Source organism: Fundulus heteroclitus, chromosome 2 (assembly GCF_011125445.2).
Source record: "Fundulus heteroclitus isolate FHET01 chromosome 2, MU-UCD_Fhet_4.1, whole genome shotgun sequence".
Classification (NCBI taxonomy): Eukaryota; Metazoa; Chordata; class Actinopteri; order Cyprinodontiformes; family Fundulidae; genus Fundulus; species Fundulus heteroclitus.
The window spans coordinates 18,091,364-18,104,510 of record NC_046362.1 but is presented as its reverse complement, the minus strand read 5'-3'; the positions used below and the strand labels follow the sequence as shown (position 1 = coordinate 18,104,510).

Here is a 13,147-nt window from a genome sequence, read left to right as displayed (position 1 = left end):
ACTTTGTACAAAATTGCTACAAACAGTCAGGTTTCATCCCACTCGAAGCTACATCTCAAAGAAGTGCATCGCTCCTTTGTCTTTTCCAGAGAAAGTCCGTTAACGGTGCTAATTTCATACGCACAAAGTGCACCCAAGTGGCCCGCTAGGCTACAAATAAACCCCGTTATGTTCCCTACAAATGACACACATCCTGTAAAAGAGAGTTTTGAGAAAAAGGTACCACATCTTGGCATTTACGCTCAAAAGTAATACATGTACAGGAGCAGTTATAAAGTCAAAAGACAATAATCCTTAAGCTGGGCGTGACACAGGAAAGAACTCTATCTATATTGCTTAAATTCAATATATATTTATCTGGATTTATTTTTGATAAATTATACATTATTCAACATTGAGATAGCCGCGTGTACCCACCGCTAAACCCTATGGATGTACTTCCTGCCATTGTAGGGCGCTTTCGCTTCTACTACCCCAGTGTTTGCTGCATTAATGCCATGACTAACTAATGAGGAGGCTCCTCAAAGTCATAAAGCTGTTTCATCTGCTCCACTTGCATAGAGTGCCTTCTCACCAGTTTCTTCTTTGACTTGAGACCTCCTGTCTTTGGTGTGTTTGGTGCTACCGGGGCTAAGGATTTAATACCTGTTGAAAGAGGGGAGGAGGGTTTGTTGCTGGCCCCAATATCAGGAATGGGTGGGTTCGGGTTGACATTGAGGGGGGGCAGGTGGCCAGGCCTGGTGTGGGAGATGTAGTCCAACAGCAGTGTGCCAGAGCCCCTCCTCTCCAGGAGGCCAGGCGCACGTCTCCGCGCCGTGCTCGGAGAGGACGTGCTGGCGTTGCTGTCAAGAGATTCCCTGGAACTGGTGAGCATCGCGAGCGGAGAAGTGTTTAGTTTCCTGCGCTCCACGGGGATTTTGGGAGAGTCTGACATGGCAGAGTCTGAGTAGAGCTGCGAGTCTGAGTCATAGTGATCATTTCCGAGGCGTCTCCTGTGCAACGTGTCTCTGAGGCTGACCTGTCCGCCGCTGCCGTTCTCCTGCTCCGCAGGCACGGTGCTGCGCCGGGCCAGCGGCTGGTGCTGCCCAAGAGATCTCTCGTACGACGGCTTGGACGTCGGCGGGACTGATAACGAGGTTGTCATTTTGCACGGCTGCTCCCCCACCAGTGGGAATAGGCTGTCCTTCCCGTCCACGCTGCTCTGTCGGGACAAAGTGGACCTCTTGCTCAGAGAGAGCCCGTTCACCCCGGCAACCACGTCCTCATCAGAGCTGGCTTTCTTGCTCTCCTCGTGGGCGGCCGCCGCAGCAGCCAGGACGGAGGGCGCAATCAGGCCCCAGGGCTCTGATTGCAGCCGCTTCAGCTGAGGCAGACGCGCTCTCTTCGGGTTGGCGGGCCGGCGGGTTGGAGAGGTGGGCCCGTTTGTGAGCTTCGCCGCCGCGACCGAGGTTTTCAGCTTTGTCTGGAAACTGAAGACGGTGTTTTGTTGCTCCTGCTCAGACGGCGACGACGCGGTGACGCTGATGTCAGAGGGAGAGGCGCAGTATTCTGGAGACGACCTCTCGACCAACCCTGGAGACGGGGGCACGTTCAGATACTGCTTGGTGGTTTTAGTGCCGGACGGCGACTTGTCTGTAGTGATTATGATTACTTCCTTTCCTTTTGCTTTGCATGCATCCAAAAGCAATTTCAACGTCTCCTTATCGTCGGCGTTGATGGCATAGACTAGAGCCGAGGCCCCGCTCCTGTCCTCCAGACTGGGGTCTGCGCCGTTGCTCAGCAGGTGATCCACCACCTCGTGTCCGGCCTTATGGATGCAGGCATGCATCAAGGCCGTCCTGCCCGCCTTGTCCTGTATGTTGGGGTCCGCTTGGTTGTCCAGCAGATACTTGACAAGCTTCGACTTGCTCACGCTTTGCTGGTCGGAATGCGTCGACATGCAGGCCACCATGAGGGGCGTCTCTCCCCGTTCGTTGCTCTCGTTGATGTACGCACCTCCTTCCAACAGGAGCCTGGTGAGCCTCAAGCGTTTGAGCCACACCGCCTTGAGGAGAGAGTTCCCATCTGTGCGCAGCTCCAAAATGTCTGCCATCTCCCCGACCTGTGGCGGGCCTTCCCAGGGTTGGACTTAGAGCTCACAGACCTTTTTGAAGAAAAGTGTGGAATTAGTTCAGCATCTTGCAGTCAAACTCACAGGCATGTTCATGAACGTATATCTGTGTCCACAATGTGTTCACATCTGAGTGTTTCTCCCCGGTATTTAGATTCCCTAAAAACAACAACAGCCCTGCAAATCAAGCCGCATCTGAAGGCTGCGATTAGAAATTTGAGCTTCGTTAAACAGCTACGGTGTCCGGCACAACTTTTATTTCTTATTGAACTGAAAAAGGCAAAGTAAGCAACAGAAAAAGTTGTTGGGAGAGACTGACTTCTGTATCGTCCTGGCAATTCTCCCAAGGCCTTGCCACCCTGGGCGATTAGCCATATGACCTGTTTCAAAATCGGCCTCTACCTCTAATTCTTAAACAAGATGGGAAGATAGACCCACTGCTAAAATAGTCTGCCCAAGCAGTGTCTTTGCACGGGTTTAGTGTGCCAGTATTTATATGATGGCTTTAGGATTTAGAAAAATGTCTATATTTATATTTATGTAAATGACAGCCAGAGTAAAAAGCTTTGCTTTCTCAAAAGACCGCCGATGCTATGCGTTATACAGACTGGCTGGAAGAAATCTACTAAAAGCTGGAGGTAATTCTGGTGCTGCAGAGGGGGGAAAAAAGCTGACATGCTGTCCTGTTGTCCCTACATACAGTAGGTCAGGGGATGCCATAAATGATACAACTTGTCCTCTTTTCTAATGAGGACTGTCTATTATTTTTGCAAACAAATTTTTCCAATAATTTAAATTGCTCTAAACTGTATTAGAAAGGATATTGTTGATTTTTATGTACATACGTATATAAGAACAATCATAGAGCTCACATATGATATAAGCCCTGTGAATGTCCTGAGATTCTTTACATGCAGTGATAAAAACCAAATAATAACGCTCTAAAAAAAGGGGCCCAAAGGAAAGTAAAAGCCCCTTCTGTTGTTTAAGAGGCATTAATCACAGAATGTAATCGTCCATGTGTTTTTATTTTACTTTAATACAACTACTAGCTTGTACAGTGTATTTGTTTTACTTGTAATTTTACAATTTTAATCAGTTAGGGGATGCACAGTTCCTTTGGTAATCATCTTTTTTTGGCATGCCGACCTATTTATTCATTAAAATGGCTATAAAGTAAAAAAAAAAAAAAAAGCCCTGTCTTTGATAACTTCATCTGGGGTGTGTCTGTAAAATGCAGCTGCTCACATCAGCTGGGCTCGATGGGCGTGTTCGCCCCTGCATCTGTTCAGTGCTGTGTGTTTTGTGCAGAGACAACGCAAATGACAGGCACAAAACAGTTGCAAAGAAAAAGGGTGGAGATCAAACTACTTCTTGTATTCCCCTCTGTTTGTTTATCTAGTGCTTACCTACATTTTCACAGCCACCAGGTGGCAGTCTGATACCACACGAAGATCCTAAACACAAGTTAATAATAGAAAATCTCCTATTGTAAATATGCTCTGTGTGCTCACTAATAAATCAGATGAAAGCCCTCTTATAGAGCGGGCAGATTCTCCATGCACTGAGGTGGAGAACACGGGAGCACAGCCAGTTAAACACAACTCATCCATGGTCAGGTGTCATTTAGTGTAAATAAAACCCTCAACACTAATAGTGGATCAAGAAAGCAGGTTATCTACCATTACCATAACGTCTATATGTGCGAAAAACAAGATTTTTTAAATGCATAATGTTCATAGTGAGTGTAAAGAACACTGCAATTTAACGTCAGGTTTGTATCTAAATTAAAAACATATATATAAAATATCAAACATCTGGTGGCATTAAACGACGACCCAGTCTGAGCCGTGGATGAACTTGGAAAGAGGAACGCGCTTTGTTATAATCTGAAGGAAAAAAAATGATCCTCTGTTGAATTCTGCATCTTATATTCAGCTGGCGTTAATATTAATCTCTCACAAGCACGGTTTTTGATGGAATGTGAAACTATAAGAAGTTAATCTAATTTGCCAGTGACACAAAGTTCACTAAAACTACATTTGCGATATTTTCTGCAGCTTATCAATTTTTGTTTGCTTTTCTTTTTTTTCTTCTTTTTTTTTTTAGAGAGAGAGAGATAATGCAACTTCATGCGCTCACCTGCTCAGAGAAGAGTCTCTCCATGTTCAAAGTGCCCGGTGCCATGTAAGAAGGATGATACATGGAGGAGGGTGCAAATAAGCGATTCAAAAACACAAAGTTTGTCGCGGTAGCTGTTCCTTATTTCCCAGCCGCGGCAGCTCGCATCGACGCGTCCCAGTTTAGGTTACAGTGCGCCGTCCCCTCTCTGTCACCGTGAGCGCATGATGACGAGCTGTGTGGCTTTTTGTTACGGAGGCGCGCTACATCAGTCCAATGGGGAGTATTCCTTTCACTGCGCACTCAAGGATCACAACCTGAAGATGCGGCGGGTTATAAATAACTTAGTTTCTTGCTTGTTGAATGAAACGTGTTGTCTCTTGACGTCAGAGTCGCCCGAAATAAACTGCGTCTGATGAGAAACCTCTGTCCTGATCTTTACATCTGCAGGACGCAAAAAAAAAAAAAAAGAAGAAGAAAAAAAAAAAGAGCGCCACCTCCTATAGACACCGCCATTGTTCGGCATGTATTTTTCTTTTTCTTTTCTTTTTTTTTGATCATGCAGACTGAACACTAAGGAAATGGATGTAGCAGGGAAGCCTTTTTTTGCTGCTTACAATAAAAACAAGAGGTGGTTTCTGGAAATCAAAATTATGAATTTGTGCCCCAGTTAATAGTTTATCTGTGCTTCAAAAATAACATTTTAGCCCTTATCCGTCAGGTAACGACCAATAACCAGTGAGAGGAAAATAACAGGCCAATGTAATCTGACCTGTCTTATTTATTAGCCAATATAAACGTAACATAACTAAAAACCTAATTTTGTTCTAATTGACATGCTTAACTCCAACTCTCATATATGTATACTCAAAATCATACATGGCTTACAAGTTTTTACAAGTTTAAGTTTTTACAAGTAAAGAAAATAAAAATGTGTGGATTTACACTGATCTCCCCATTATTCTAACACCCCTAATTAACCTCAAGTGCAACCCATTGCCTTCAGATGTTACTTAATTGGTAAATAAAGTTAACCTGTGTGTAATCTTACCTCTGTGCTTTTCTGTGATGGTTTTACAGCTTTGATCGAGAGCATTGGTGACCAAACAGTGTCATGAAGACCAAGCAGATAAATCTGGAATAAAGTTGTGCAGAAGTTTTTGTTTTTTTAAATATCCCCAGCTTTAGAACAGCTCACTGAGCATTATTAAATCCATACGACGAAAATTAAAAGAGCGATGTAAAACTGCATAGCTATGCACCTAAACTGACCAAGCAGCCAAGATGGCCTTGCAGCTTTGGAGGAGCTGTAGAAATTAGACAGCTCATGTGACAGAATCTCATCTGATGACAGAGCAGCTGCATTTCAAATGTATGGCTTTTGTGGACGGGTGGCAGACATGTTTTACCACTCGTCCACAAAGGTGTGCTGGCGGCATCATGCTGCAGGGTAGCTTTCCTATAACAGGTACAAGTAAGCTAGTCAGTGTTGATGGAAGATGGATGCAGCTTAATTCAGGTCCTTAAAGTAAACCTAAAAGAGGCAGCAAAAAGACTTGAAACAGGAGCTGGTGTCAGTGCTCCAGGACAACAACCCTAAGTGTAGACCAAGCCAGTGCTATGCCCTGGTTTAGATCAGTGGTTATTAACGGGTTAGAACGACGTTGTCAAACGAAAAGATTTTGCATAAAAAATTCAGCAAAAACTTCATCTCTAGACAGACATGTCCAAAAGACATCGAGTTTTGATTGCAACGAAAGATGGTTCATCAAATTACCCAGAGAATCTGAATTACCATCCTTTTTTTCTGTCTCTTTTTCCATATGCATTCCTTGGTGTTAATCTGTCGCACACAATCCCAATGAAATAAATTGAGGCGTGTGGTTGTTAAGTGAAAAGAAAATCTGAAAAGGCCTTAGTGGTATGAATACTTTTGCTCGGTGCTGCGTATCTTTCCACACCTATGTATATTTACAGTGTACAATTAAAGAGGCCAAAACTTGTAGCAGCTATCACCGCCATACAGCCTAATATGGAAATTTCTATTTTTAGGTTGCTATGAGACAGCACAGAGGCAGCTTCTAATGAGAACAGTGATGTTCTCAGCACTGCAAGGAACAGGTAAATCAGACCCACAACATACCACCAATGACAGCAAGGCTTTCATGGAATCTTATGCCGATAATCTTTGCAAGTGGTGTGCTTGTTTTCTTTGAACCATGATCCTTTCCCCTCCCAGACAGGGACTGATCAGCGTATTACCCATCCAAACACCTGATGTTTCAGGACCTCAAGTTGTCAATGCTTGCAGCGATTTTTCTTTTATTTTTTCCCCCACCTGTGATTGGCTCCCTCGGTCCCTTAGGATGTGTTGTTTACAAGGCACATGGAGGTGGCTTTATGAAACAGAACACACTATTATCACTGAGTCAAAAGACACATCTCTCTTCATCCATATTCAAGGAAGCATTAACGCAGAATCAATAAATAGGTACAGCTCCGGTCATAGAATTGCATCTGCTCATCATGAGCATAAATATCATATTGACTTGGGCCCTTTTTCCTTTCTCATTGCAACTACAACACAACACACAGCATCAGACATTTGGAAAGACAGGTATTTGCGACACATGTTTGAATTTGTTTTGGATCTTCTCTTATCCAACCTGGATCGAAATTGTATATAAAGATACACATTATCAATTTATCATCCTGAACATGAAACACAGATATGTGCACATATATAAAAACATACGTTCTAATATTGGGTTACAAGTCCCTCAGTAAGTTGCACCTCAGTCACTCGCTTCCTGTTACCATAAAAACAAACGTCTGATTTTAGTCTGGCTAGAAGTTTTGCCACTCTTCTTGACTGGGACGTCCTTTAAATTGGGTGGTTTCCTGTAACAGGCCCGTCATTTAAGCATGACCTACATATTTTCAATACCTTTTAAGTTCGGGAGCCATCCCAGAAGTTTGATGCTAGTCTGCTTCATCTATGCTGAATACAACGGTAACTCAAGTTTCTGAGGATTCTTCAGTTGAATCCTCCCACTGGCTGACCCGAACCATCAGCCTGAGGGGAAAAGTAAATAGGTTAAGATGTTTAAGAACAACCTGGAAGCCACCAAAAATCAAGCCTACCATAATGTAGAAACTGTTTGCTGACATTGTCACTCTCCAAACTGAGACCAGTTTTTCAATTCATTAGATGAAGAAGACGTGGGGAATAAAAGAAGCACCTACTCCAAACTAGATATCTTTCATGACAGAAAATGGTATCTACCCAGATGGTCAAACCCAATGCCCTCTAAAACGATTTTACAGTCAGGCAAATAATGAGCTATTTAGCTACAATGGCGAGAAGTATGTTTGAAGGAGTCAGTTAACTCCTCAAACTGAAGGACACTTTACCAGCTGTCAAGGATGGTGGTGGCAGTATCACAATTTGGGGTTGTTTTATTGTGACCACTGATGCACTGCACAACGCAGGAAAAACAATGAAAAAGGAGAACTTGGTTTTAAGTGTTTTAAGATTAACAGCAAGCCAGTGGAAGCAAAGTTTACTCCAAACTCACATATGGCAGTTTTGAAATAAGATTAAGCAGGCTCAGGATCATCAAGCTTCAGAAGCCGACCTGTCCTCATCGCTGTTTAAATTTATATGTTATGCTCCAAACTCTGGTCTGCAGCGAGAAAGCAATGTATTTAAAGGAACTCTTCCAATTACTACTAAATAAATATTACTAAATAAATATCAAAATGTCAAATATCAAGCCAGAATCAGGCTTGGGTTTTGCTTATGTCTCCAGAGCATCTAAGAATATCTTAGATCCATCTTTAATAATTCTTGCACATTATGTGTGTATGTAAACTTCTGACCAGAACAGTGATTATCTTGATTTGGCCTCCATAAATGTCTTCTCTTTTTTTTATTTTGGTGCCTGAAAATAGTGCAAACCTGTTTAGTGTAAAATATGTTAAAGGAAATTTGAGAGAGGTTTTAATTCTTTGGTACATGGATATTTAAAGTGTGTCTCCTAAAAGGAAAACTAATTTAAGATTTGAAGGCAGAGCTGCTGTCTGCAGAGGCTTGGACCAAGAATTAAGCCGAGGCCAAAGCTCACAGCTTTAGACATATTCATTAGCTCCACCAGCCTCAGAGACGTCAGCGATCCACATATGGTGTGATCCTTGGCCCAACAATGCTGTAGTCGGAGGTATATTAAAGGGGGAAATAAATAATTTAAACGCTGTCACCCCTGGGAGCACTTTCTATTTTCAGATATCTGACATCGCAGCTGCTGCTGTTCCTCCCTCCCATTCCAAAAATAACATTTTCCTCTGTCTGCATTGTGGGATTTTTACTCATCAGACTGGCGTATAGCTCCAGGGCTATTTATACAAAAGGACACATAGAAGGTATCAACAGTTTGCACATCTGGGATGGTCATGCTAAAGAAGACAACAATAGAGAACAGATCACTGGTTTTCATTAGAAAGTCTCAGAGTAAATCAAAATAAAACACAATGTATCAGAACACAATTAAAATTTAATTGAAAGTCATGAACTATTTCATTTTATACTTGATCATTCTAATGCTGGATGACAGGGTCTGTTTTCAAAAATCACATGTTGATTAAACGTCTGGCTTCACGGACCTATTTTAGGATGCCAAGAATCAGAGGTGGAAAGATGTGCTAAAACCAAACATATGGTGTTTGTACATATTTGACTTATCCACACAGCTTTAAAATGGATGGATGCTTTCTATCAGAAATGATTTCCTGGTTTGGATTTCAATTGTAAAAAAGTACTTTTATGATAATATATTAATAAAAGTAAAAAATCTAAATAATAGTTGAACAAGAGTCTTTTTGAGTCAACCTTATTAAATAACGTATCTTGGAGCCACTTAACACACATTTTAGTTTTGTTAAAATAATCTAAAATACAATTGTATTCAAAATATCAAGATCAAAAACCTTTTTTTTTTGCTTTTTGTAGATATTAGGCTTTTACATGGTAATTGATTCACCAGAAGGGACTGTTGAGAAAAAGAATAGCATAGAATTGAATAGAAATATCCTTTACGAGTTCAGATAAAAAATACTGTACAGTTATTAAAAATAGCTTTCTCAGATTAAATGAAATGTGAGAATTATGAAAGTGTGAAAAATATGCATGTATACTTTTGTATTAAAAATAACAGACTACAAAAATTTTTTAAAAGCTATAGATACAGCAGGAATGTAAACAGCTTATTTAATTTGTGGATGGCGATGATGGCTATAAAGTCTAACAGCTGCTGGGGGGAAGGATCTGCGACAACGCTCCTTTGTGCACCTTGGATGCAGCAGTCTTTCACCTTAAACCCACCAGACCCAGCAGTCATGACGTGGATACTGCTGATTCCGGGTAATTTAATTAATCAGTACTTGGCAGGGTGTGTTCAAAATAATTGCAGGGTGAAGTTCAATCAGTGAGGTAATTCATTCTGTCAAAAGATTAGAAAAATAAAATATTCAGAGGAACAATGTACTTTGATTTACTTTGATGTACTTTGATAACAAATAATTTTTTTCTCAATATTTTTAATAGAATTTATAGTGTTCCCAATGCATTTGCAAGTATATTAATAAAAAGATGGTAAAACAATTTGGATTTCTGCTCACTGTTTCTTTTCAAACCCAATGCAATTATTTTTTGACGTAACTGTATCAAAAGCTATTCATGAGAAATGCCTCCAACAGAAATGGGAACAGCTTGCAGGGCCCTCTCTCCGAAAGGTGACAAAAAATCCGCCGGCTCTATTTTCAAATACTCCCCAAAAACAAGTGAAAACTGTGAAGATAGCAAATAGCTGTTTTATTGGGAATACGTGTATTGGGAGCAGCAACCTCCTGGAGCCTCCACCGGTTGCTGGGAAACTGCTAGATACCAAGAAATAGTCTGACAAATAACCCCCCAAAACTGTTGATTTGTTGTTTTTTTAAGCTTCTTACCTGTTTTACCCTGATTCCACTGTTTGTGCAGAGCTTAGTTAGCCGGCTGCTGTCAGTGGCTTCATCTCTGATAGACAGCCACAGCAGGAACGTTTTAGTCTCAGATATGGGTGAATGGCATAAAGGATGGTGTTTTTTTTTTTATGTGGTTAAAAAGTCAGAAATACTGTGGAAGTATTGTTTTCTTGCAAATGTGCCGTTTTTGTCGTGCCCACCCTCGTTTTCCTGCATTGCGCGACAGAGTAGGATTTATCACCTGTTGTTGTGGCGAAACAGCGCAGTTTCTTCCTCCACGGTGGTTGTCTCTTTAAAGACCGAGTTTGACATTCTCATGGCATTTGGTGTCTCTGCGATTGTATCAAGCGAATGTGTGGGCTGCGACAGCAATAAACTGGCACGAACCCTGCTGCAGCTTTGCACCGGACTGCTCCTTGCCTCCCTCAGATTTAGGAGGAGAAAAAAAAAAGGGCCTCCGGTGCAGCTTAAAAGCCCGCCAACCCCTCACATATGCTGCGAGTAATTTTCTTTAACCTCGTCATCCAGTCGTGATTATAACCCATGAAGTATAACACGTTTTCAGACACTTTCATCTTCTTCATATTGAAAAGTGCCACTTTCTCATACTTGAAATGTTGAAACGGTTCCACTCCTCCTCTGCACTCCTTCTCCCATCTTCGCTCCTTCTGTTCTTTCACATCTCGCCGTGCAGACCAACACCTGCCCTTCTGGCGAGCTGTAATTGAGTTGAGCATTATTCAAGAGAATTATACAGCCAACAGTTTTGCTGGGTGATCATTGTGTATGTCAGCTGTATCCTAGGAGATTGGTGCATATCTAATAAGGAGTTTGTTACTCATTTTGCAGAGTGGGCACTTTGATGTCTGCCGTGTTGAATTTTCTGTTTTAGCTCAACATCCACCTAATGAAGCCGAGGGGCCAGAAGCCTCAGAATTGGTTGCTTATCAACTCTACAGCCCTCTTATTAGGAGTTGTTGGGAAGCCTTTAATTGGATACTGGAATAGGCAGCAGCCTTAAAGGCCTTTCATTAATCAAGTGTTCAAGATATATCCACGCATTACGGTACTGTTCATTGTTTTTTTGGAATTTTAACATCAAATGTGAAACAGAGCTACTCATGCCTTTGACAATATGTTTTTTTTATATATATGTTTGGAATAGTCTCATTGAGACTTTTAGATTCTGTGTAGCTGCTTTACCAACTAATTAGAGGTAGAATTGATGTTTCGCTGGAATCTGTCACATCTCTCGCTCCACCAAATCGATTGACTGCCCTGGCTAACCCACTAGAGACCTAATGAAAGGATGCTCTGTAATTTCTTTTATTGTTAAAATCTCAATATCTCTCTGGCAACAAATATTCAGAGATGTTTTTTTCTGTGAAATTCAAGTCAAACTAACGTACAGCGAGCCATTGGTACTGAACAACTAACAAGGGAAGAACACTATTCTACAGACTCACAGTTGAATAAAATATGAATCAAGAGCAGCTTTATGCAGCCCTGATTGTGCACAATCAAAGAATTTGACTTGGGTTACAGTGCTTACAGCATACAGACACTAGGTCTATTCTGATAAGCAGTATGTATGTATGTATGTTATTTTTTGGGGGGGGGGGGGGGGAAAAGGAGAGGTTGTGGGTTGTAAATAGGGCAATATACATAATTTGTTTTTACACCAACCTAGCTAACTACACTATCTCTGTGGTGGTCAGTTTTTTATAAATATCTTTAGCATCAACCTGAAGGCAAAAGTCTAAACAGTTTGTATCTGTCAGGTACCTGGGTTGTGCTGTCTGTTCTTCTTCCTGCTCTCAGGCTCGATTGGGGGCGGGGCTGAGCAGATGCTCCAGTCCACACCTGAGACTCATCAGAGAAGCTGCTACCTGTCATTCATAGCCTGAGTGTCAACCTTAGTGGCACCTCTAGTCCACTGTTCTCTGTGTCTTATTGTTATTTTCTCTGGCTTCTGTTGACTCTAATCCTGGCTATTCACTCCCTGTTAATTCAATTCGATTAAAAAATACTTTATTTCCTAAAGGGAAATTAAATTTAAGGGTTAATTAAAGGTTACCCTCTGATGCTTTCCTGGTTTCCTCCTGAAGACAACTCTCAAGTTCTCTGGCTCCAAGTCTCCTGTTATAACCTCTGGATCACAGCCCCACCACCAGCAGCATCCTCCTCAGCCTTCCTCCTTTCAGATAGCCTGTCCGCTCTCCAACAAACCACAAAGCAACTTGTCAACTCAAACAGCCAGCCTAGGTCTTACTTACCTTTCCTGGACTTGAAAGATCTTTACTACTGTAAGAAATCCACCACATTGCCATCTGGTCTGGAAATCATTTATCTCTACTCACCATTCTCTCGTCATGCTAGTGATTGTTTCCCCCGGATCCATGGTTACCTCCAGATCATCTCCAAGAATCCAACCTCTAAATAAATTGCTAACCTTTACTAGTCTCCTGAGTTTTTTTGCATGTGGGTCAAGAAAATCCCCACAAACTATGAGAGTGTCCAGATGTGTGGGGTCTGCAGAGATGTTACCTGACCCTAGACCTGTACAAGCTCCTGATGAAGGGAAGCTCAGTCTGTTGATCTGATACAGTTTGGATCTGTTCTGTTTTGTAGATGAGTCAAACCACACTGTGATGGACCAACACAGGACTGAATGATGACTGAATGATGGTAGTTTAGAAGATGACCAGAAGCTCCCGTGGAAGGTTGTACTTACTGAGTTGTCGAAGGAAGTCTTTGCTGGGCCTTCATCCGAACAGTATCCATGTATGTAACCCGCTCAAGTTCCAAGAAATGGAGGTTCCTAAGAACTGGAGGTGATCCACAGCAGACATAGTGGGGTTGAAGATGGCGAGGGGGAAGGTCACACAGCATAGC

General features: G+C 42.0%; 1 protein-coding gene across 1 annotated transcript; it reads right to left on the bottom strand.

Annotated features, from left to right (window-relative positions):
* Positions 1 to 49: 49 nt before the first annotated feature.
* ankrd34c (ankyrin repeat domain 34C) lies at positions 50 to 4,676 on the bottom strand. Its single transcript, XM_012871482.3, has 2 exons — positions 4,253 to 4,676; positions 50 to 2,143 (listed from the first exon to the last, which is right to left on the bottom strand). Exon 2 carries the CDS (start codon positions 2,090 to 2,092, stop codon positions 506 to 508), a length of 1,587 nt encoding a protein of 528 aa, XP_012726936.2. The 5' UTR covers positions 2,093 to 2,143; positions 4,253 to 4,676; the 3' UTR covers positions 50 to 505.
* Between the last annotated feature and the right edge of the window lie 8,471 nt (positions 4,677 to 13,147).

Coding starts and splice junctions, on each gene's coding strand:
- ankrd34c (XM_012871482.3), bottom strand. CDS start 2,092: ATGGCAGACATTTTGGAGCTGCGCACAGATGGGAACTCTCTCCTCAAG.